Source organism: Rhineura floridana, chromosome 3, assembly GCF_030035675.1.
Source record: "Rhineura floridana isolate rRhiFlo1 chromosome 3, rRhiFlo1.hap2, whole genome shotgun sequence".
Classification (NCBI taxonomy): domain Eukaryota; kingdom Metazoa; phylum Chordata; class Lepidosauria; order Squamata; family Rhineuridae; genus Rhineura; species Rhineura floridana.
Window position 1 is genome coordinate 76058344 of NC_084482.1, and position 21881 is coordinate 76080224.

General features: G+C 43.1%; 1 protein-coding gene across 15 annotated transcripts in view; it reads left to right on the forward strand.

The window, feature by feature from the left end:
* The window catches only part of CACNA1A (calcium voltage-gated channel subunit alpha1 A), a 360598-nt gene that overhangs the window by 224808 nt on the left and 113909 nt on the right, over nt 1–21881 (forward strand). For 14 of the 15 annotated variants that reach the window (XR_009761364.1, XM_061616674.1, XM_061616675.1 and 11 more), the window contains 6 exons: nt 183–992; nt 1788–2254; nt 3499–3637; nt 4395–4524; nt 9069–9128; nt 12724–12830. Coding sequence is in view for 14 of the 15 variants with exons in the window: in XM_061616674.1 (XP_061472658.1) it covers nt 183–992; nt 1788–2254; nt 3499–3637; nt 4395–4524; nt 9069–9128; nt 12724–12830 (1713 nt within the window). In the remaining variant the exon portion in view is untranslated. The remainder of the gene's footprint in view (nt 1–182; nt 993–1787; nt 2255–3498; nt 3638–4394; nt 4525–9068; nt 9129–12723; nt 12831–21881) is intronic. The other variant, XM_061616687.1, reaches the window with a different exon arrangement.

Here is a 21881-nt window from a genome sequence, read left to right on the forward strand (position 1 = left end):
CTGCATCTGAAAAAATTATACATTGACCAGATACAGATTGATGTTAATGGAAGTACCAGAGAGTTGAAACTATAGCAGGAAAATTGGTGTCACTGAGGACATGACATTAGATAGTGTTTGTCTAGGCAGGAGTGCTAATGCTAGGGGAGCGTTTGAAGAATCTGTATCAACTTTGTCTTCAGGAAAGAGCAACAGAAGAATCAGAAGGGCTCCAAATCAGTCTGGGAGCAGCGAACAAGTGAGATACGGAAGCAAAACTTGATGGCAAGCCGGGAGGCACTTTACAATGAACTGGACCCTGAGGATCGCTGGAAGGTCACATTTGCCCGCCAAATGCGGCCAGATATGAAAACCCACTTAGACCGGCCACTAGTGGTAGATCCTCAGGAGAATCGAAATAACAACACTAACAAGACGCGTCCCAGCGAGCCACCCTTGGACTCACACTTTGGACAGCAGCGACCTGAGGAGTTCCTGCGAAAGCCACCTCGCTATCATGAGCATCCACGGAATCCTCACATGTATGAGCGCCCTGACTCAGGCAGCTTGGAACCACGGCGCCCACGGAGCAGCAGCAAGGAAATTGACTTTAACCAGGAAAGTGGATACCATGAGATTGACTATCATAGCAAGGAGCACAGTGCCGTCTTTGAGCATAGTTACCATGGCGACTGTGACTCACAGCGAATCAAGGCCTTGGACCCCCACCGCCGGCACCGAGGCAACAAAGAGAGCCGAAGTGGGTCACCTCGTACAGCCGATGGTGACCGAGAGCACAGGCGGCATCGGGCTCACCGCCGGACACCGGATGAGGGAGGTGGTGAGGAAAGTAGCAAAGCTGAGCGCCGGCCTCGGCACCGTGAGGGGAGCAGGCCTGCACGGGGTGATGTGGATGGGGAGCAGCCTGATGGAGAAAGGCGCCGACGGCACCGGCATACTGCACAGTCCACCTATGATGCTGATGGCAAGGAGCGACGGCACCGGCGCAGAAAGTAAGTAGGGATAGAAAGGAGGCTCATCTGATCCAATGGGACTTAGTTCACTCATAGTATCCATTCTCTTCAAAAAACCAATTTGTCTTTAAGTTAGCATTAAAATATTACTAGGGCTCGTTAACATCCATAGAGAGTTAAGAACCTTAGATGCTCAGATGTTGTTGATTGAAGCTCATGTTCAGATGCTCATATTGTTGAAGCAAGAGCAAGCCAGAACCCTCAAACAGATAAAGAACCTCCAGCGTGGCAGTTATTGGTGACTAGGTCAACTGCCTGTCTGGAAAGAAAGCATAGATTTTAAGCCCTTAAAATATGCACATGTACTGTTGAAATAAGTGGAACCCTTTTCCTAAACCTGCCATCCTACTGATCTACAACTGTATTGTGCCAGTCCACATTGGGGAAGTATAGTTCATCTGTGTTCCTAGTGAGAGCGGACTACTTTGTTGTGGCTGTATTGGAGGAGGGCTGGACAGCTGCTGGACAGCTGAAGCATAATTTTTAGTGGCAGGAAGCAAGTGACATTAAAATGGAGTGACATAATTAATGGCTGGAACGAGGGCCAATTTCACTAATACTACATTTTGTGCACATAGGAAGAAAGTCTGGTTGTGCTGAACGTGAGAGAGGACTAGGGCAGTGTAGCATGGGTGATGAAGATACAGCTTTAGGAGCAGTGTGTGTAGGTAATGTTTGTGCTAGGTGTTGGTTGGAAGAATTATGTGGCTGTTCGTGATACATGGACATTAATATTTCAACCTGTGATCCAACTTTTTTGTTTTAATGAAACAGAGAGAACCAAGGCTCTGGCCTTCCACCTGGACCAAACCTATCCACCACACGGCCAATCCAACAGGATATGGGGCGCTTGGAGCCCCCAGTTGCTGAGGATATTGACAACATGAAGAACAATAAGCTGGCAACCAATGAGACCTCAAACCAACATCCCATCAGCCACCCTCAGAATCCTACCAAAGGAGGCAGCCACTCAAATTCCACACCAAGCCACACACCCCAAAATCCACCTGTTTCCTTGGACCAACCACTCCCCAATTCTCAGAACTCTACCAGTCGCCGGACCCCCAATAATCCTGGCAATCCATCCAGCCCTGGACCCCCTAAAAACCCTGAGAACAGCCTCATTGTCACTAACCCCACCACCCAGAACAATCCCCCCAAAACTGCGAAGGAAACAGAGCACACAGTGGTGGAGATCCCACCCACCTTTCCACCACCAATCAACAATGCTATAATGCAAGGTGAGCACCAAGTGCACCATGTCTGTAAGGCTAGAGCTAGACAACATGTACGCTAGGCAGAAGCACCATAGACACACATTTGAGATGTAGGCTGGATTCAGTTTCTCAAGTGAAAAGGTTAGAGAGAAAGTGTTGGAAGATATATATTTATATATGAATGACCCACTCTAGTTGTGATTGTAATTTGTTTTACACTGTTTTTAATGTTATATTTTACATAGCAGTGACCCGCCCTGGGACCTTCTGATAAAGGGCAGCTAAGAAATCAAATAAATCATAGCATCAGTAAAGTTGCAGGTGATAGAGAAGACAGGATGAATCCACAGAACACCAGCATAGTGGCAGTAGTAGGGTAGTCCTGCCCATGCCCTTGCATCAGTGTAATGACAGTCACAAGCTGTGTTACTCCAAGCCATGCTTGTGTCCAGCCTGAGGGCTATGTCAGTGGACTGATGTTCTGAGTGTGTGAATTAGCCCCTAAGACTCTTTCTATCTCTGTTCCTGTCACTTTTAATCATATTGGCATGCATTCACATGTGCCTCTCAGTTTCTGAATCTATTTATTTATTTATATAATCTGTGTCCTTGGGCAACCTGCAGATGTGTTGTGTTTCTTAGGCTGAGTGTATGTGAATCTGTCACAGGAGACATGAACTTGGAATTAAAAAACAATACTGTATTTGGTAAATATTTAGGGGCTTTGTACTTGGAAGTATCCTTAAATATTTTATGGAATGGTGCTGGATAAATTCAGTAAATAAATTAATAAAATATTTGAAGCTTCAGTTGGTCTACTACACATATTGCCCAGGTTAGCATGTCCATATGTGTTATGAATGTGAATGGGATATTAAAAGGCTCTGTATTTCTGACTATGTCGAAGCCTTTCTATACATGAGTGGTTGTGCATCTGTTTGTCTGAGTCCTGCAGCCCTGTATACACACATTTGTGCATCCAAGAATTGGGTGTCAGTATCTGTTTTGCACACTTTTGTTTTGTGTAGACATATGCAGTATACCCATAAAAACACTCTGTTTCTATAGAGAGAGAATCCAAGATCCTGGTCCCCAGACATGTCCCTATATTTCTCCCCAACTCCTTGGGATGGACCTTCAGCACAAGTTTCTACGTATTCAGGACTTACTGGGCCAACTCCTGTTAAGATGTCACTGGAAGGACTGAGAGAGGGAGTGTATCAAGACTGATCACTTTTATTTTTTTCACTTATTTGCTTATTTGCCAGTCAATAAGAATGCCAACCCTGAACCTCTGCCCAAGAAGGAGGAAGAAAAAAAGGAGGAAGAAGATGATGATGGAGGAGAGGATGGACCCAAACTCATGCCACCATATAGCTCTATGTTCATTCTCTCAACCACTAACCCGTGAGTGTTGTCAAACCATGGACAGAAAGCAAATGGACTTTGCAAGATAGGATTAGGTAGCTAGTTCACAAATGGTTAGGATATGAAAACTGGATACTTGTGTAGATCATGCAATGTTTGTGATTTGATTCAAAAGATGGAGGAGGGCTGGTTATTGCAGCAGCTAAGTCTTTGAAGCTCTGTTTTAGACTGAATACTAGACTAACTAGATCCATTTTTGTGAACTTGGACAGAGAATGTGAAGTATCATGCTAGTTGGGTTCATGAGACTGATATAGAACCAGGCTCAAATATACTAAGCGGGTTGGCTTTAAGAGCCAGAACCTAACAGATATATATTATCTGCTTTGATTATTTTCCAAATATAAATAAATCAGAGCTGTAGGCAAATGGCCTCTCAAAAGTCTCTGTCCTAATTGGTGGAGAAATTGAGTGACAGTCAAACTGGGGGGAATATTTTTCACTGAATTTCTCCAGGAGGTAGAGAAAAACTCCAGCAGTTTTTCAGGGGTGGAGCTCACCATTAGGAGTGGCAATAGCACAGCTTCTTTTCCTAAGTTTTTTGTTTGCTTGCTTTCTGGCTGCTGCTACTGCTGCAAACAAAAGTACTGGGAAATTCTCTCAGAAAAAAGTCCTATGAGGAATTCCAGCTCAACTCTAAAATAGATATTGCATCTGACACAGTAGGAGACAGGTGCCAATCTGCTTGGCACTATGATACCTCTTCACAGAGTATGCTTTTGCCTATTGGTACTAGGTTTCGGCGGCTCTGTCATTACATTGTCAATCTGCGCTATTTTGAGATCTGCATCCTGATGGTGATTGCCATGAGCAGCATTGCTTTGGCTGCTGAAGATCCTGTGCAGCCAAGTGCTCCCCGTAACAATGTAAGTCCTTCCTCCAATGCTTTCCCTTTATCTGTGAAATCTCCACTGCAGCTCCTGCTCTCCTCCTTCCTAGCTTTGAAGATGAAGCATAGAATACTGAAATAGATATAGCCAGTTCTAAAGTTCGCCACAGTTTAGAGGAGCAAGACTACACCCCTAAGCAAGCCTTGGAGGTTAAGCCTCAGCCTGATCCAAACATCCCTGGGCAGAAGCAAGCTAAAGAAGCAAGCACTCTCTTATCACTGGTCATGGCTGTCACAGTTTGCTCCAAGGTCTAGTTCATGGGTGGGGAATCTCAGGTTTGGGGGCTGAATGTAATCCTGTGGATATCTGTATTTGGTCCTCTCATGCCCCCTCTGTAGGCCACGCCACCTACTGGTCCTGCTCCACTCCCTCCTCAAGCATTTTGTCTGGCTGATACGTGTCCTTGAACTGTGGTGCCTCTTGCTTGCCTCGATGGAGGGATATGTGTGGTGTGTGTGTGCATGTGTGCATGCGCAGCCCCTGGAAGGTTGCCCATAAGGGAATATGGCCCTCAGGTTGAAAAAGATACCTCACTATGGTCTAGTTTGATACCACTGACCAGGAGTAAAACTGGACAGTGTTTCTGTTAAGATGTTTGCGAAGCTCCTATGCAGGAGCTCCGTCAAAGAAGTAGGACAGGAGTACTGGTGAGAGAAAAGGAACTCTTACTCGGTTAAAACAGGTACCTTCCACATTTCTGTTGGTCCAACCTGAAACTTTGTATTTCCTCCTTTGCATACCTACTGTAGCTTCCTTAATTCTACACTTTATATGGGACCTCTTGGTATGTGCAGAGGTATCATATGATCCACAGCTGTACAGCACCTCACACCAGTGCCCTAATATCCATATTGTATATAACCTGCTCCATGTCCTGTCTACAGCTGGAATTAGTGACCACCTAGGAGCTGACCATCACTACCTATGACCAAATTGCCATGGGTTCCAGTAGATTCACACAGAGCTCTGCAAATGATTGCATGGCTTTGTGATTGTTACCATACATTGCAAATTTTGGCTGAATATGGTAGGGGTTTGGGATGAATGGATGGATGAATGAGAGCTGAAGCTCAAGGTCATGTTGGAACTTTGATGCATCCTGCATCTTTTCTGCCTCTCCGGTCTCTACCCAGCTTTCCAGCTAGTTTAGATAATTTCATAGACAATCCTAGTAGGGTCACCTGTCAGTGTCATATCAAGTGTCAAATTTATAAACTTCACTGTCCCCAGTGGGTAAAATCTTACTTTATTCTTGTCAATGAGCTTCTTCGAGACAGAAGTCCTTTGCCCTATATTCTCCAATAACCTAAAGGCTGCTTCACACCTGGATGATTTTTCTACATGAATATTACTTCTCTGCAGGCAAAAGCTTATATACCCTTGTGGGACAAGTGCTCAGATTCTGTTTCATTGTGTGTGCTTGAAGACGCGTGTGAGTTTCATGCACATGAATGTATATACAGTTTTTGTACAGTAAAGTGATTTTCACATATTGAAATTATATATAAAGAAGCCTTAAATGATCTGGTACTAATAGGCACATTGTCTAAACTGGCCCTTTGACAATATTAAAAAATGTTATTTGGGGTGGGATTGTTAATAATACTGCTTGTCTTACAATATTATGTGCAAAAAGTCAAAGCCTCTATCCGTCTTTCTGACTTTATGAGAAATGCAGCTGGGATTTAAATAGGTTAGGAGGGAGGTGTAGTGGTAGAAAGGGAGAGAAAGAGATAAATCATGGCCTGGCTGTGCTAGCAGCTTACACTGCACTTTCTGTTTCAAGAACTTCACTGGACGGGTCCCATGAGGTATCCCTAAGGAAAAACGAGTGAAATAATTAGAGCAGCATTCCCACTAGGGATGGGCAGGAGGCTTCTGCTTTAGGCTTCTCTGTTGCATGCAGTAGCAAGGCGGCTTTGTGCTGACATGAGGATAACAACAATGGGATATACCCCAAGAACTGAAGGACCCCAAAACTGTATGCTAGCTGAACATGAGGATAACCTGACCCAGAGTGGGCATTCAGTACCAGTGTCATGTATCTGAGGTTGCCAGAGGAATCTGTAACTTCCTGTGCAAACTGACCTGATCCACACTGCTTGGCCTACTGTGTGAATCGAAACATGACTGTCCTTCAGATTTCACTGTTGTAACTATTGAACATAATTAGTAGTTCTCAATTATATATGCATTTCCATTCACACTCTGAACTTTATGCTTTTGTGAAGGATACATTTCAGACTGAAATGCAATTCACAGTGCTACAGAGTTTGGTCTAGACTCTAGAGCAGCCTTTCCCAACTGGTGTGCCTCGAGATGTTGTTGGACCACAACTCCCATCTTTCCTGACCATTGGCAATGCTGGCTGAGGCTGATGGGAGTTGTGGTCCAACAACATCTGGAGGCACACTGGTTGGGAAAGGCTGCTCTAGAGCCTAACAAGGATGTTTATTTTAAACTGCTAGCTACATGGCATCTCATTTTGAAAGTAAACAAGAAAGAAAGGGAAGACTTTAGATTTCATTTTGTTCAGTAGGCTGTCATAGAGAAATCTGACCCAGGTCTGGAAACTACCTCCAAAACCTACAAGCGAGAGCCAATAATTAACACAGGTATAATGCCCTCAGGATTGCCTTCTCTCTGTCTCTGTCTCTGTCTCTCTCTCTCTGTCTCTCTCTCTCATGGTTTAAAAAACAGAATTTCCTAACATGACCACTGAGCATGCTTGATTTATGTGATAAGTAGATCCCATTGAAATTAAGGGACTGAGCCACTTTACACCTAATTTTAAAAAGAAATAACTGAACTAATCTCAGTTAAATTTAGGCTCTTACTGTCTATTCACAAAACAAATTCCCAACTCTCTCACTTCTCTCTCCTAATCCCTAGACCCTGACAAAAATAGCTTTTGGGGGCCTGTGTGGACATTTGGAAATTTGAATAATTCTTAAAGACAACAACAGAAAATGGTTGCCATAGCTGAGCCTGTCTAGTCACAAAATGACTGCCAAGAGGGGTCCACCCCCCTCCAATTCCCCTCCAGCCAGTTCCTGTTTGTTTAATTCTTGATCCATTCATTTCCTCTCTGACAGCAAATTCACACACACCCCGGATCATTAAGTATCCACACCCTTTCTCTCCCGGGACCATTTCTCTCCCATAGTTAGTAACTGTAGCAATGAAACACATGCCATTTGTTTAACCAATTCAGTAGTCGGTCAGCTACACTGCACTGCCTCTCGACTTTGGACAGGAGCACTGTGGTGCTATAGTGCAAAGTTGGCAGGCACTATGGGCCAGTGATTTGACTATTGGATTGGTGAAACATATGGCATTGCCACAGTCACTATCTGTCAACATGACCTACCTCACTGGATCATTGGAAGATTGAATACTGGAAGACAATCAGCACTATCCCTCCAGTGAATCTCCTGGGGGTGGGAGTGGGTGCTTCAGTCTGAGATGGTGTGTTTGTGAGGGGGAATTGGTGTGTAGGATGTTTCAATGAGGGAGGGTTCCGTTTTGGGCAAGGTGTGTATGTTTCAGTGTGGAGCAGCGTTGGGGTTTCAGTGTGGGACATGATGTGTGTCTGGGTTTCAGGGTGAGGTGGAGTGTGTGTGGAACTCTGCATGGGAGAGGCTGTAAGTGTGGGGCGGGGTGTATAGAAGGGGTTTCAGTATGGGGTGGGGTGTGTGGAGCATGGCGTGGGAGGGCTCTGTGTGAGGCTGGATTTGGTCACTGTGGGATGGGGTGCTTGCGATGGGGATTTCAGTGCTGGGCAGTGTGTGTGTTTCATTTACTGTGGAGTGCATTGTTTATGGGGTTGCTGTATGAATGGATGTGAGAGGTTTGCAGTGGGGTGGGTGCTTTCATGGATGTAGGATGTATTGTCCCCCATGACAATTTCTCAGGTTTCCAAATGTGCCCAAAGGTTGACCACTGACCACTGCACCACACTGTCATATGGGATGTGGGAGGGTTGTAGTAGGGGTCCATGTGTGTTTATGGGGTATGGTCTTCCGTGACAGTTTCTCAAGTTTCCAAATGTGTCCACGAGCCCAAAAGTAAGCACTCTCACTGTAATATTTCATAACTAAAAGAGTAGGCATTGCACATAGCATCCACTGGGTGGCTTCCCCTGCAAACATTGCATTGCTGGCAAAAACAAAAAACTTTGCTCTCGCTTTCCGTCATGCACAATACTATTTTGCCATTATTTGTTTTCCATAAACTTTAATAGAGCAGGAAAAACATATTAACTTTTGAACTGCTGATCAGAACTTCACCAAACCAACAAAAGCATCTGCAACAACCCTGAATAAAGTACATCAATAGTTTTCATCAAGATTGGAAAGGAACATATGCTCTCTTAATAACTGGGGAAAGAAGTCAAAGTAACAATTTTCAGCACTTTTTAACTTTTTAGCTTTATCTGTTTGGTTAGGATTCATGACTCCGAAAGCTTTGGCGAGACCTGAACTATATTTTTAATTCCTTTCTCTCATTTCTCTCTATAGGTTCTCCGCTACTTTGACTATGTCTTCACAGGTGTCTTCACCTTTGAAATGGTTGTTAAGGTTAGTAATTGGGAAACTGGCTTGAGCCTGTAATCTGATGAAAATATGGTACAGTGTGTTGCTCATCTCCCTATCTGTGTAACAGAGAACATGAAGCTGCAGGGTGGAAGTAAGGCTGGGCTGAATGTTTGTAGAAATTTTTCAGGCAAAACCAGCATTTGGGGGAGTGGGGAATGAGAAATGCTGCAGGGGAAATAAACCCTACAATGAACCTTCTTCACTTATTTCCTTGCCTGCTGTCCCCTATGTAGTCCAACAGGCATGGCTGATCTTTCGTAGTTAACACAGATCTACTGGTAACATCAAGAGTAAAGTTATCATTATGATTAACTTCTCTGCCAAAATAGAATCTGGATTTGAATACTGCAACCCCCTTCTTCCCCTCAGGAAAACAACAACTGTATGTGGAAAATTATGAACTTGTAAGGTCCAAGGGTATGTGTGCCTCCAGCCAGGGCTTCCAGGAATCGAGCTCTGCCACCTTACCTGCTGTGCCACCAGTGCTCCGATTCTTTAGCAAGCCTGGGAAATTAAGGGTTAAACTACATGCTAACCTGCATGCTATGCTTCATAAGTGGCATGCAGCTATATGGCTTTGTCTTAAATTAACTACAGCCCCAGGAGCGGATTGTTAACATGATCACAGTATGTGTGGAGAGGAGGTTTATAGCCTTTCCTTTGGTAGCTCTGCAGCTCCCTGCCCTCCTCCCAAGCCCCTGCACATCTATGAAGCATAGTATAAAAGATTCATGGCTTGAGGGGCAATTTTCAGGAGGAGATTGTAGCTAGGAAGAGAAAGAATAAACCTCCCCTCCCTGCATGTTGTGATCACGATAGCATTTTTCCCCATGCCCACAATTGTAATTAATTTAAGTAAAACAAGAGACGTAGCTGCACGCTACATGTTAAACATAATATGTACTTTGATCCTGTTATGATTCAAGGGTGCCCTCTAGGCTGCAATGCCAGCCTGCCTGATCATGTCAGCTGGCCTGACAGGCCTACCTTTTTCAGTAGTCCTTATAAAGCCCTAGCCTCAGAGTTTACTCCTCAGTTTGATTGAGTTGTCTTCATATGAAGACTCTGCTTAAACTCCTGTTCTTTTTTTATGCCTGTTGAATTTTATCCTAACCTCTGCCTGACTTTGACCTTGCTTCTGGCCCTTACATGGTATTGATGCCTCTGATCTTGATCTCCGTATGACCTCAACTGTGTTCCTCCCTCTCTAGGTAGGCCATGGTCCTGATCTGCCTTTTCTGGAATGACCTGCCTGAGTCTCAAAATCTGACAGCTTAGAGCAGGCCTCTGCTGGGGCCTGACAGAACATTAAGTCAAATGCATGCAAGCTTAGATTTGTCCTTGAGGATATGCACAGATACATACATGGTGATACTGACAGATACCAGGGGGCCTAATTTATATATTTTAATAGTAGTATGGTAGCCACTTGAAAATAGAACCAAACTGATGTATTTTCACCCTGAAAGCTGTTTATTTGAAGTATCTTCTCAGAAGGTTACAGAAATGTCACACATGCTAGCGTATTTCCCTGAGGATATTGTAATATGTGAACGGAGCCTAAGAAGGCAAGGAACTATGTCTCGAAGAGGGTTACTATGATGAAGAGGAGGGGGGTTTCACACTGCAGCCTCACTGGCTAAAGTGTGGCATATTTACACTGCTCCTTCTCCGAGGCTATTTAGGATTGGTTGAGTGACAGGCTTCCTTCACTTCATTTGGGATCTGAGATCTGCTCAGCTGAGTGCTAAGGTAGGGGGGGATCTAGACTGAAAACTGGGTTGTACAAATGGGTAGCATGAGATACCACTAACTGTTCCCAAAATAGGACATTTGTCAATACCTTTGTGATGTTCTAGGTGTCCCCTACAAAGGCCTGGCTCCTTAACATCACTAGGTCACTCACTCAGCTGGTCCACTGACTCCAAACTTCCCTTAATAGTCCTCACAATAACCTGCTGCCACCACCACAGCATGATAGAGAAAGCAAAAACAATCTTCCTCTATAATACACAAAACTAATCATATAGAGTCTATTTGCTTATATGTGCTTCGATGGAGTGAAAATTGTTATTCCTAGAATCCATCCAGACAAGAACACCTTCATTAATTTAAGAACATGATACATATTTGTTTATATAAAATAACACCAAAACAATTGGGCAATTGATAAAGAATAACAAATAGTTTTTCCATCTTAACCTGGCATTCCTGACCCTCTTTTACAGCTATCCTGATTCTTTTACCTATACCCTCCCTCCCTCATTCACACACACCTCTCATTCCCCCCTACATTGTCTCAACTCCTCACACTCTTTCAACTGTCATTCACTCTGACTTCACCCAGCATTCCATCACACTCCCCTGCTGTCAGTCATTTTTCCACTCACCCACCTGTTACAACGGTCTTTCATGTTTGCTGATGTAATGGTTGCCCTTATAACTCCAAAGTCTCTTATTAAAGAGAAGTCCCAAGCATACTTCCCCCCCGAGTCCCCCTTTGCCTATATACACTTTCAAGAGGATTAAATTTGCTTGTTGTTGTGAGTCACAACCACTAGATGACACCATAGCATCTTATTGGTTAACACTACAATTCTTCTAAACGTATTTATATGGAAGTCTTACTGAAAATCAATAGGAATTCCTTTTGAGTAAACATGGTTAGGATTGGGGAAAGGCTGTAGCTGAGGAGGGGCCGTAGCTCAGTATCAGTAGCACATGCTTTGCATGCCATAGGTTCCTAGCTTCCTATGTTCCTATCAGGCTTTTCCAGGCATTGTTCTTTTTTAAACAGTTCTTTGAGGGCTGGTTAAAGGGTTACAGAAAAGATAGGCTTCACTCTGCATTCATTTCTGAGGCTTCCAGGTGCATGTTTACTACATGACTGCATACATATCTCCTCTTCAGAAATCACAGAAAAAGCATGGTTGATGCATAGTAAAAATGCTAGGCCATATCTCCCTTTACTGTTGCATTTGAAATGGCTCTGAGTTTTCAGCATGTATAACAGATGACCATAGTGATATATTTACCTGAAAAAGCCAGTACAAATGCTGAAGAATGCTTTCATATACTAAGTGGATTCTGGTTGTAGTATGGAGTTTCATAGCATCAGTATTGCACAGATCCCATCTCTACACAGGCAGACTCTATGTAATACCAGCACCAGTAGACATGTGGGGAGACATAATGTGATTGAAGTAAAACATTAGAAAAACAATCAGTGTTTTCGAGCGTGATATGCCAGAACCCCAGGGCACAACTCCCAATATTTTTTTAGCCTCTGAACTGGGCATGAAATATCCTTTGTCATTTTCTGCATTGCACATGAATACTAGAACTGCACCTACAGTCTTAGCATTTTCATTTTCATGCATCAGCCCCTTTTTTTGCCTTCATCTCCTACTTTGTAAAATGGGCCCAGCAAACCTGACGCCCATCATTAGGGAAGAATTATGGAAATAATAGTAATTGACACTAGGGGGCAGGACATCTCAAGATTACAGTAACCAAAACTATGCATAGTGTTTCAAAACCCTTGTTTTTTTGTTTTTTGCTTTGGTTAATTCTTCAGATGATTGATTTAGGACTGATCCTTCATCGAGGCTCTTATTTTCGGGACCTGTGGAACATCCTGGATTTCATTGTGGTCAGTGGAGCATTGGTGGCATTCGCCTTCACGTAAGTTTCTTTAGAGAGCCATAGCACTTGCTTTCCTTTACCACATTCTCCAGCAAGCATAGCTCCTTCCCTTCTACTATAAAAGACTCTTGTTGAAGCTTGCTGCATGATCTTGTTAAGAGTTGTCAACATGGAGGCAACTTGATCCTACCATCCTTTCCTTCATCTCAATCCCTTTTCCAGTGCTGCCATAAGCCACCATAGAGCATGGACTCTCCAAATGTGTGTGCCATCCTTCTGACTTGGGATGTCCCTTGCATGTGGAGCTTCCCCCAAGGGCCAACTAGAGGAATGGCAGACTGTCCCTCTTTTTTTCCAGGCCCCTTTTAACTTCTAAGCCAGTGGTTCTCAAACTTTTTTGGTTCACTGCGCACTGTAAAATATATAAAAATTTTCTGGCGCACTTCATGTACAAAATTAAAAATACATTAATATATTTTAAGCTATGAATAAAAATAACTTAGTAATAATATACTTTCATAATATTCGCGGCACACCTAGCCACCTCTTGCGGCGCACCAGTGTGCCCCGGCACACTGTTTGAGAATCACTGTTCTAAGCTGTGGGAAGCTAAGCCATAAATTGCAAATAAAAGCACAGATATACCAGGATGTGATGCTGCCTTCCATGGCTACAAGACCAAAAGAGTGGCAGAGCAAAAAAGAAGAAGTAATAACAAAGACCAACACTATTCGTAAAGAAGTTCCACCAGTCTCTGGTCAGGCTAACAGAAAGAGCTGTTCCACTTAGGGTATGTCTGTATCAGTTAATTTCCTCATAGTCTGTCACCAAAAGTAGAGTGAGAAGCTTGTGTAGGCTGCTGTTTCTGGTTTCTCCCTAGTGCATTTGTTATCCAGATGCTATGAGATACATAGCAGCAAAGTGGGTCAGGTTCAAAATGAAGAATAAAATGTGCTTCAAGTCCCCAATCCTAATGTTTTCTTCACAAACTTTAGACAGCAAATGTAAACTTGCTTAGTTTATAAGAATCTTAAGTTTAATTAATTCTAAAACAAAGTAAAGGAAGTTCTTTTATTATCAATATTTCTAATAAAATTCACAGAAACCTGAGCCTCAATTGATAGCTGTATTTTGGTTCAAATTGGAGTGGGGAGTCTTTTGTTTTCCTTTCATTTTCAACTTTCCCCCCCACTCCTACTCCCACTTTTGCAGTGTTGGTGGTCCTCTGAAGCTTTCAGTTGCCACCATCAACAAAATGCCCCTGGAATGAGACTATTTAATCACATATCATTGTTGAGAGGTACTGTGGGAAAAATAGTAGCCACGGCCACTGGGAGATCACAATAAGTTTATCTCTCCTACCTCATGCCCCCAAAACATTTGAAAAGCCCCTTATTAACAGGCTCCAACATAGTTTGCAGATTATGGACTTCTGCTGGGAGGAAGGGCGGGATATAAATCAAATAATAAATAAATAAATTGGGAGGCGGGTGGGAATTTTTAGCTTACCCCAATATACCCATACTCTTGAATATAAAGGCCCGTAAGTCAGGATGTCAATGCAATCCAAATAAGTCTACAGTGAATACGATGTAAATAAATCCAAGCAGTGAAAGAAAGTTTTCACAAACATCACCACCATGGCTATATAGTCCACAGAGGAAGAGGGAAACAATACATAATTTAATCCAAGTCTTGGCCTTAGTTGCTACTGAGGTTTACAGCCAGGGGCTGTTGCGGGATTTGAGCCACTTTAGGTCACATCCGAGCAGCTAAGAACTTCCCAGCTGGTATTCAGCTTTCCTCCTCAGAATTACTGAATGTGTAGAGATGGTCCCAGTTCTCCAGAGATTGTGCTAACTCTCCCTTCTAAGTTAAAAATTTTCTCAGGTAACCTGAGAGTATCCCACACTCTTGAGATACTCATAAAAACTACTGCATACGTGGTCTGATGCTCTTGAGTGGGTAGGTGGGAAACCATTTATCTGTCACCCAGCTTACAAATTCTTTGATGGAGAAGGTGGGTTGTTTCTGACCTTGCACAAGCCTGGGTATCTCATTATCGCAAAGAAATGTCTCAGGATTTCCTCATCCTTTCCTTAGGATACGATATCAAAATTATCAGTGTGTTTGGGTGTAGGGTATTGTTATGGAAATATGTATATATATGCAGAGCTACTCTGCATCTGAGCTGCATGTACCAGTGTGTGTATTTACCTTAGAAGCAGACTTTTACCCTGCATTTAGATCACTGAGACTTAAGACTTAGTAAAATAAGAAAAGCTACTTTATTTATAGAAATACATGGTAGATAGGAAAGGCATACCTAGTTCTAACTAACTAACTAAGTTGGAGGCGCAATGCCCAGACTTGTGTATTGCCCTCATGGCTCAGGAGAGAGAGCAGACAAAGATGTCTCCTCTCTCCTCAGACAGTCGAAGAAGACGACAAAGGAAGGAGGGGGAGGTCAGCTTCCCTGAGCATATCAGTTTACAACGGAAGGAAGCTGGGTAGAGATGAGCACAGGGTAAAGGTAGCCTAGCCAGCTGGAGGACCCTAACTCTATCTTCCCTTTGGAATGCAAACAAAAGAACCCAAACAGGAGTTGCTCTTGCCCCACTATCAACACCCTTTCTCAACAAGTGTTTGGTTCAGCCCACAAGGTTAATCTTGTCTCACAGCTTGCAATGTCTGACTTTGCCCAAAGCCTTCGTCAGTGCGTCTGCAGTCATGTCTTCCATTGGACAATAACTCCATCTCGAGTAGTCCTCTGCGGTAGGTATCTCTAATGAAATGGTGCTTCACGCCTGTGTGCTTCGTTCATGAACTCACCCCTTCTGACTCCACGAGTCTGATGCATCCTTGGTTGTCTTCATGCATCATGACAGGCCCAGGTATAGATATGCCTAAATCTTTGAATAGTTCAAGTAGCCATGTCAGCTGTCTGCTTGCTTCAGAAGCTGACACATACTCTGCTTCTGTGGAAGAGAATGCTACAATTTCTTGTTTCTTACTTGCCCAGCTGATCCAGAATCTCCATAGTACCAGTTGTTTCCAGTGGTGGATTTTCGATGTGTCTTCAGCCCAATCAGCATCTGCATATCCCACTAGTCTGGGATCTCGGGTAGCCACTAACTTCAGTTTCATGGTTGCAGTGCCCTTCAGATATCTTGCCACTCTCTTGATTGCTTCCCAGTCCTTCTTGGTTGGTGAGCTGATTTTTCTGCACAAGTATCCCCCTGCTATCGCCACATCTGGCCTGGTAACGGTGCTGATATACAGACGTTTCCCAATGGCTTGTCTTGTATCTCTCAACATTTCCTTCAGCATCCGGCTTTTTCTTGAATATCCACTTGCAGCCTACAGCTTTTCTTCCTAGAGAAAGCTTGGTCGGTGTCCAAACTTTATTCTTGTGTAGAGCTTCCAGCTCTTCCTTGGCTGCCTGCCTGCTTCAGCTTTGGGTAAGGATTCAATCTCTTTCCAGGTCTCTGGCTCTGGAAGTTCATCTCTCATGAGGTAAGCAACTCTTTCTGGTGGTACAGCTTTATTGGTGCATTCAGAGCATCTGGGTGCTGGTGGTTTGGCTGGCCTTTCTGGCTCTGATGCCTCTTCTGGCTCAGACTCCTCATCTTCCTCTGCTTGTGTATTGCTGTGATCCCTTCTGTTGTGGAAGAATAGTTTGGTGTCTCCCATTTTGCTGTCATCTGTTTGGTATAACGCCCCTTCTGGTTGGTGTGCATACGTTCCTTAATCAATGTGGAAAGCTCTGTATACTCCAGCTTCTCCAGTTTTGGGATCTATGACTTGGTATCCCTTCTGCATTGAAGAATATCTGATGAATGTTCCTTCCTTGGCAGTGTTGTCAAATTTTGACCTCTTTTGTTTCTAGATGTGTACAAAGGCCTTGCATCAGAATACACAAAGGTGAGACACGTTTGGTGTCTGATCATGTCATAGCTCGAAAGGTGTTTTGTTGGTTGCAGCTGCTGGAGGTTGGTTCTGCAGGTAGGTGGCAGTAACCGCTGCTTTCCCCCCAGTACTTGTGTGATAACTGCATCTTCCAACAAGGAACAAATCATCTGTCCAAGAGTCCGATTCATGCGTTCCATGACCCCATTTTGTTCTGGAGTATAAACAATGGTAGTGTGGTGCTATATGCCTTCCTCATGTAGAAAGGCTTGCATGGCCCTGGATACAAATTCTCCTCCATTGTCAGATCTTATATTTTGTGGGTTTCTGCCAAATTTGTTGGACACAATTCTGATATAGACCTTCAGTTTTTGAAGTGCTTGACTTTTCTCTCTCAGTAGATACATTGTAGTATACCTTGAGTAATCATCTATGAAAGTAAGCATGTATACATTTCCGCCCTGTAATGGCATTCTCATGGGTCCACAAAGGTCTGTGTGAATTAATTCTAGAGGTTTTGTAGTTTTCCTTTCACTTTTCTTAGGAAATTTTGTTTCACACTTTGTCTTTATACAACATTCACATTTTTCTATGGATTTACATTGTCCAATTTTAATGCCTCTAGCCAAATTTTCCTTCTCTGGAGCATTGATCCTGGCTAAGCTGGTATGTCCCATTCTTCGATGCCAAACATGTAAACATCCAGAATCACAGGTTTCTTTGGCTGTATTTGTATGCATAGTTTCAAAATATTCCAAATGCAAAAGTCCATTTTTCAATTTTGCAGTACAACATACTTCTCTTTCATCTAAAACTTGGCAAATTTTGTCATATAAATGCAGTTCACCTCCAAGCTCCGTTGTTTTAGTGGTACTTATTAAATTATCTTTAAATGCTGGAACAAATAGGCAGTTTTTCAGTTCATGCCCTCTGGCAAAGTAGCACCACATGCCTATTCCTTGAGAACAGAAAATGTCTCCTGATGCTGTCATAACATTCTGTGTATGGGGGCTAAGGTTCTTAAACAAATTTTTATCATTCATTAAATGTACAGTACAACCAGTGTTGATTAAAAATCTGGTTGTATAATCATCATTCTTTCCATCACATGCATAGTAACTGGATTGCTTTACTTTAGTTTGGCTATTTTATTTTCTTTCAGTTTGCTTTTGTTTAAAATCATCTCTTTCTCCTGTCTTCATTGCAGGACAATCTCTTTGAAGGTAATTAGGAGATTTGCATTTGAAGCAATTCTTCATTCTTTGTCTGTGCCCTGCTGTGGCTTCAGGACATGCCTCATCTCTCTATCCTGCCTTTGGTTGCTGTTTTTGCCCACAGTAAAATTTGCTTTTTCAGAGCTTGTTCCTGTCTCTATAGTCCTGATCTTTCAGATATGACATAATCTGATCCAAACTCTGATCTGTCTGTTGAAGTATGCAAGCCATTATATAATGACATTGATTTAGAGAGCCCAGCAAAATAACTTTTTGTAAATCTTCGTCCAATGATCTCCCACATATTTCTAATTCTCGGAGCAGACTTGTAAATCTCTCTAGATATGTATTCAGATATGTGCTAGACTGTTTCAGCATGTATAGCGACTTATAGAGAAACATCACATGATTTTTAGATTTTCTGTGATACACATTTTCAAGCTTTTCCCATATTTCCTTCACATTCCTACAGCCTATGCAAACATTTAGTGCCTCATCTGATAAAGCAGAAATAAAAAGAGACTTCACTTTGGCATGCTTACGCTTCCAGGATGCAGTGGCTGCTTCATCTGCTGCTGAGGGTTCAGATCAGTCAGGACTCCATACACATTCTCCCCTTCCAAAAGTGCCATTATTCAAAGACTCCAAATTGCATAATTGTCCTTCTCCAGCCTTGGGATACTTGTCTTAAGTGTTGATTCTTCTTCCATGGTTTCCTGTCTTTTGTTCTGCTTTTCTTTCTGTAACCTAAAGTCTCCTTTTGATCTGTTTGTAAATCACACAGAGTACTTAGCTTTTTTAGCTTCCAGGTACAACTCGCAATTCAATTTAGCTTACTGGGCCCATAACCATTTGTTATGGAAATATGCATATATATTTCAGTATATGTATATATATATCAGGAGAGAGACCAAAGACAAAGATGTCTCCTTTCTCCTTGGACAGTTGAAAAACAAGACCAGGGAGGGGCAGGTCAGCTTCCCTGAGCATATCAATTTACAACAGAAGGAAGTTAGGCAGAGAAGAGCACAGGTAAAGGTAGGCAAGCCTAGCCAGTTGGAGGACCCTAATTCTATCTTCCCTTTGGAATGCAAACAAAAGAACCCGAACAGGGATTGCTCTTGCCCCACTTCCAACAGGTAGAGCTATAACTAGACAAATCTAGTTTTATTCAAAACATGACAAAATAATCATTGAAAATCTGAGTATCTTGAAAGGTGAAAGCCTTATATACAGGAATTCCACAAAAGTTTGTACTGGGTTAACAAAGAATATATTGAATTAAAAAGGGTGTGGGCTCATGCAGAGATATCCCATTAGATATATGAAAAAGAAAACAGGAATTTTGTCAGCTCTCTGGAGCATCATTCATCAGGTCTAGGAGTTCTAAATTTGGTCTCCAGCTTTGACTGATAATACATCAGACTGATAATACATCAGTTATAGTGATTTAGAATCAGAACCTTCTGTGCTATACCCTGTTCTGGGAAAGAAAACGTGTTCTACAGATTAAGGTGGCAGGAAACCAAGAGGTAAAATACCCATCTGATTTTCTTCCCTGGTTAGCAGCTTCAGCAACTAATCCATTTCACAGGGCAGAGCAGCCAACCTGGTGCTATCCAGATTTGTGAATTGCAGCTCCCATTATCCCTGACGATTGGCCATGCTGTGGCTGACGGGAGCTGGAGTCCAAAACATCCAAATGTCAGTAGGTTAAATATCCCTTCATAGGGCATGTTTGAATTAGTCCCAGCTCCTGATTTCCTTTGTTCACACTTGGAACAATGAAGTCAAAAGGAGAAAATAATCAGGGACACCTTGGTATTGGTAAACTCCACACTTGAATCACATGACTGCAGTGCAGCAGGAAACAGATTGTGCACAGTGTGCAGGGCTGACCTTGAGGGTTCAGAGCACATTGAACAGGATTTGAACATCTAATTGCTCCCAAGAGTAATTGGTTCTAAAGGCACAGACTGGCATCCAGCTCTTTTCCTCCTAGAAATAATTCTAACGAGCTTGGACCAAGGTGCAGTAGAAAAGGAAAGAACCATCTAATTGGCAGTTGCTTCTGTTGTTTGTGTATATTATAGCACTATAACACACATGGCACTTTAGGCTGCAGTCCAAACCCCTGATCCATCAGGCTGAAGGTCAGACGTGACTCTCTGCCCAGCCCTGTCAGTGGGGGAGCTCTGCCAATCCAGAATACTTTAATGCACATGGACAAATGGCGGTTGGATGTAAGGTACTACCAATAATATTCCCACTGGAGGTAGTTATCATAAATCCTGGAGCAGGGAAGGGGAGAGAGGTGGCCAGCAAGGGATCCGTTGGCCCTGAGTGAGCCCTGTTGCCATCACATGATGGCAGTGGACCTGATCCAGACCCCTTCACCATGCCAGCCTGGGGGATGGCATGGAAAAAATGCATTTTTCCTGCCTCCCCCCAACCTTCTGCCCTGGCTGATGTAAGTGGTGGGGCTGTGGATGTGGTGGTGGCTGCACAACTCCATTAAGCCCCACTGCAGTCACCCAGGAGGTTGGATTCCTCTGCCCAAGAGAAAATGTAGCCCCTTGCCCCAAGTAACTTGCAATGTAAATGCTGGAGGGTGTGAAAGAAAACAAAGAGAGGGGAGGGGAAGTGGAGGCAAGTGCAACAAGGATGGAGATCTGATTTCTAAGTATCTGAGCAAGTATTCTCTTGAGCATTTATCCCAATATTTATCAAAGCCAGAGATCTTCCAGGGTGTAGGCAGCTTTCCTGAGATGCTTCACACCCCATACTTCAAGTTCTCATGATATTTGAGAAAAATCTTACATAGCTATTAATATAAGCTCATCTCAAGTTATCTGCAAACAACAAGAACAATAGGAAGTTCCACAACAACCCAGAGGTTACTGGATTGGTGCAGTCAGCCTTTCCCCTGGAATATTCACCCTACTTCCCTCCCCTATCTGCATGCTCTGCCCCCAATTCCCAGCTCTTTCATGCATTGGCAACTTCTTTCTATAGTTTTAGAGCTTTTGCATGGACTTGGGAAAGTGCTATGGCCTCCACAGAAGTGTCTGCTTTCTGATAGCACTCATGCACTGGAGTCGCAGGGTTGCTGTCTCCAGTCATGCCCAGGTGAGATTTAATCTGGAGGTGTTTCAGTTTCCTTTTCTACACACATACCTGCAACAGCATGGTAGTTTGTATTTATTTTCAATCCTGGGGCCATTGGCAAAGCAGCCTGAATACAGAGTGAGCATTTGGAACCTTTGGTTCTGGGCTGCAGTCACAATGCTCTGCTTAGGGCCCCTCCAGATGTCCTTTTTATTGTGCATTCATGATGATTTGTGCCCATGGTGATATCAGGGCATTATAAGCAATCCTGCTTTTAATACTGTTCATGTCTGCAAACGTTTTGGAGCTTGATTTCCAATTGGTGCATGTCCCATTGCTTCCTGCTGAATCCTGCCCCTGCAGATATTGTGGAGGGTTTTTTGGTGGGGGGAGTGTATTCTACAACATGTCATTGACAAAATAATAGTACATTAGTGCTAAATTTTATACTAGACTGTACCAGTCTGCTTTGTAAGTTATTCAGCAAAGCTTCTACAATGTTATTGCATTATTGCCTTCAGGAGGCAATAGAGCAGCGCGCGCACACACACACACACACACAAACCCGGATCATTAGTGGTATGAAAAGTTATAGGATTTTAGCAGGAAACTGGGGGATATGCACTTCCTGCAAAAGAAGTAGTATGATCACCACAAAACTTCGCAGGTACAAATAGTATTGAAACCATGATTGTGTATAATCTCCCTGATAACTCCATGCGTACAAATCATGATGAATGCTCAATAAGAAGGCTGCCCAGAGGAGCCCTCCAAGAAGTGTTCTACTTGGCTTGATAAATCTTTTAGCATGTTGGAGGATTGTGCCAGTACTGCTGGTTTTAGGAAGAGGATCTAGGGG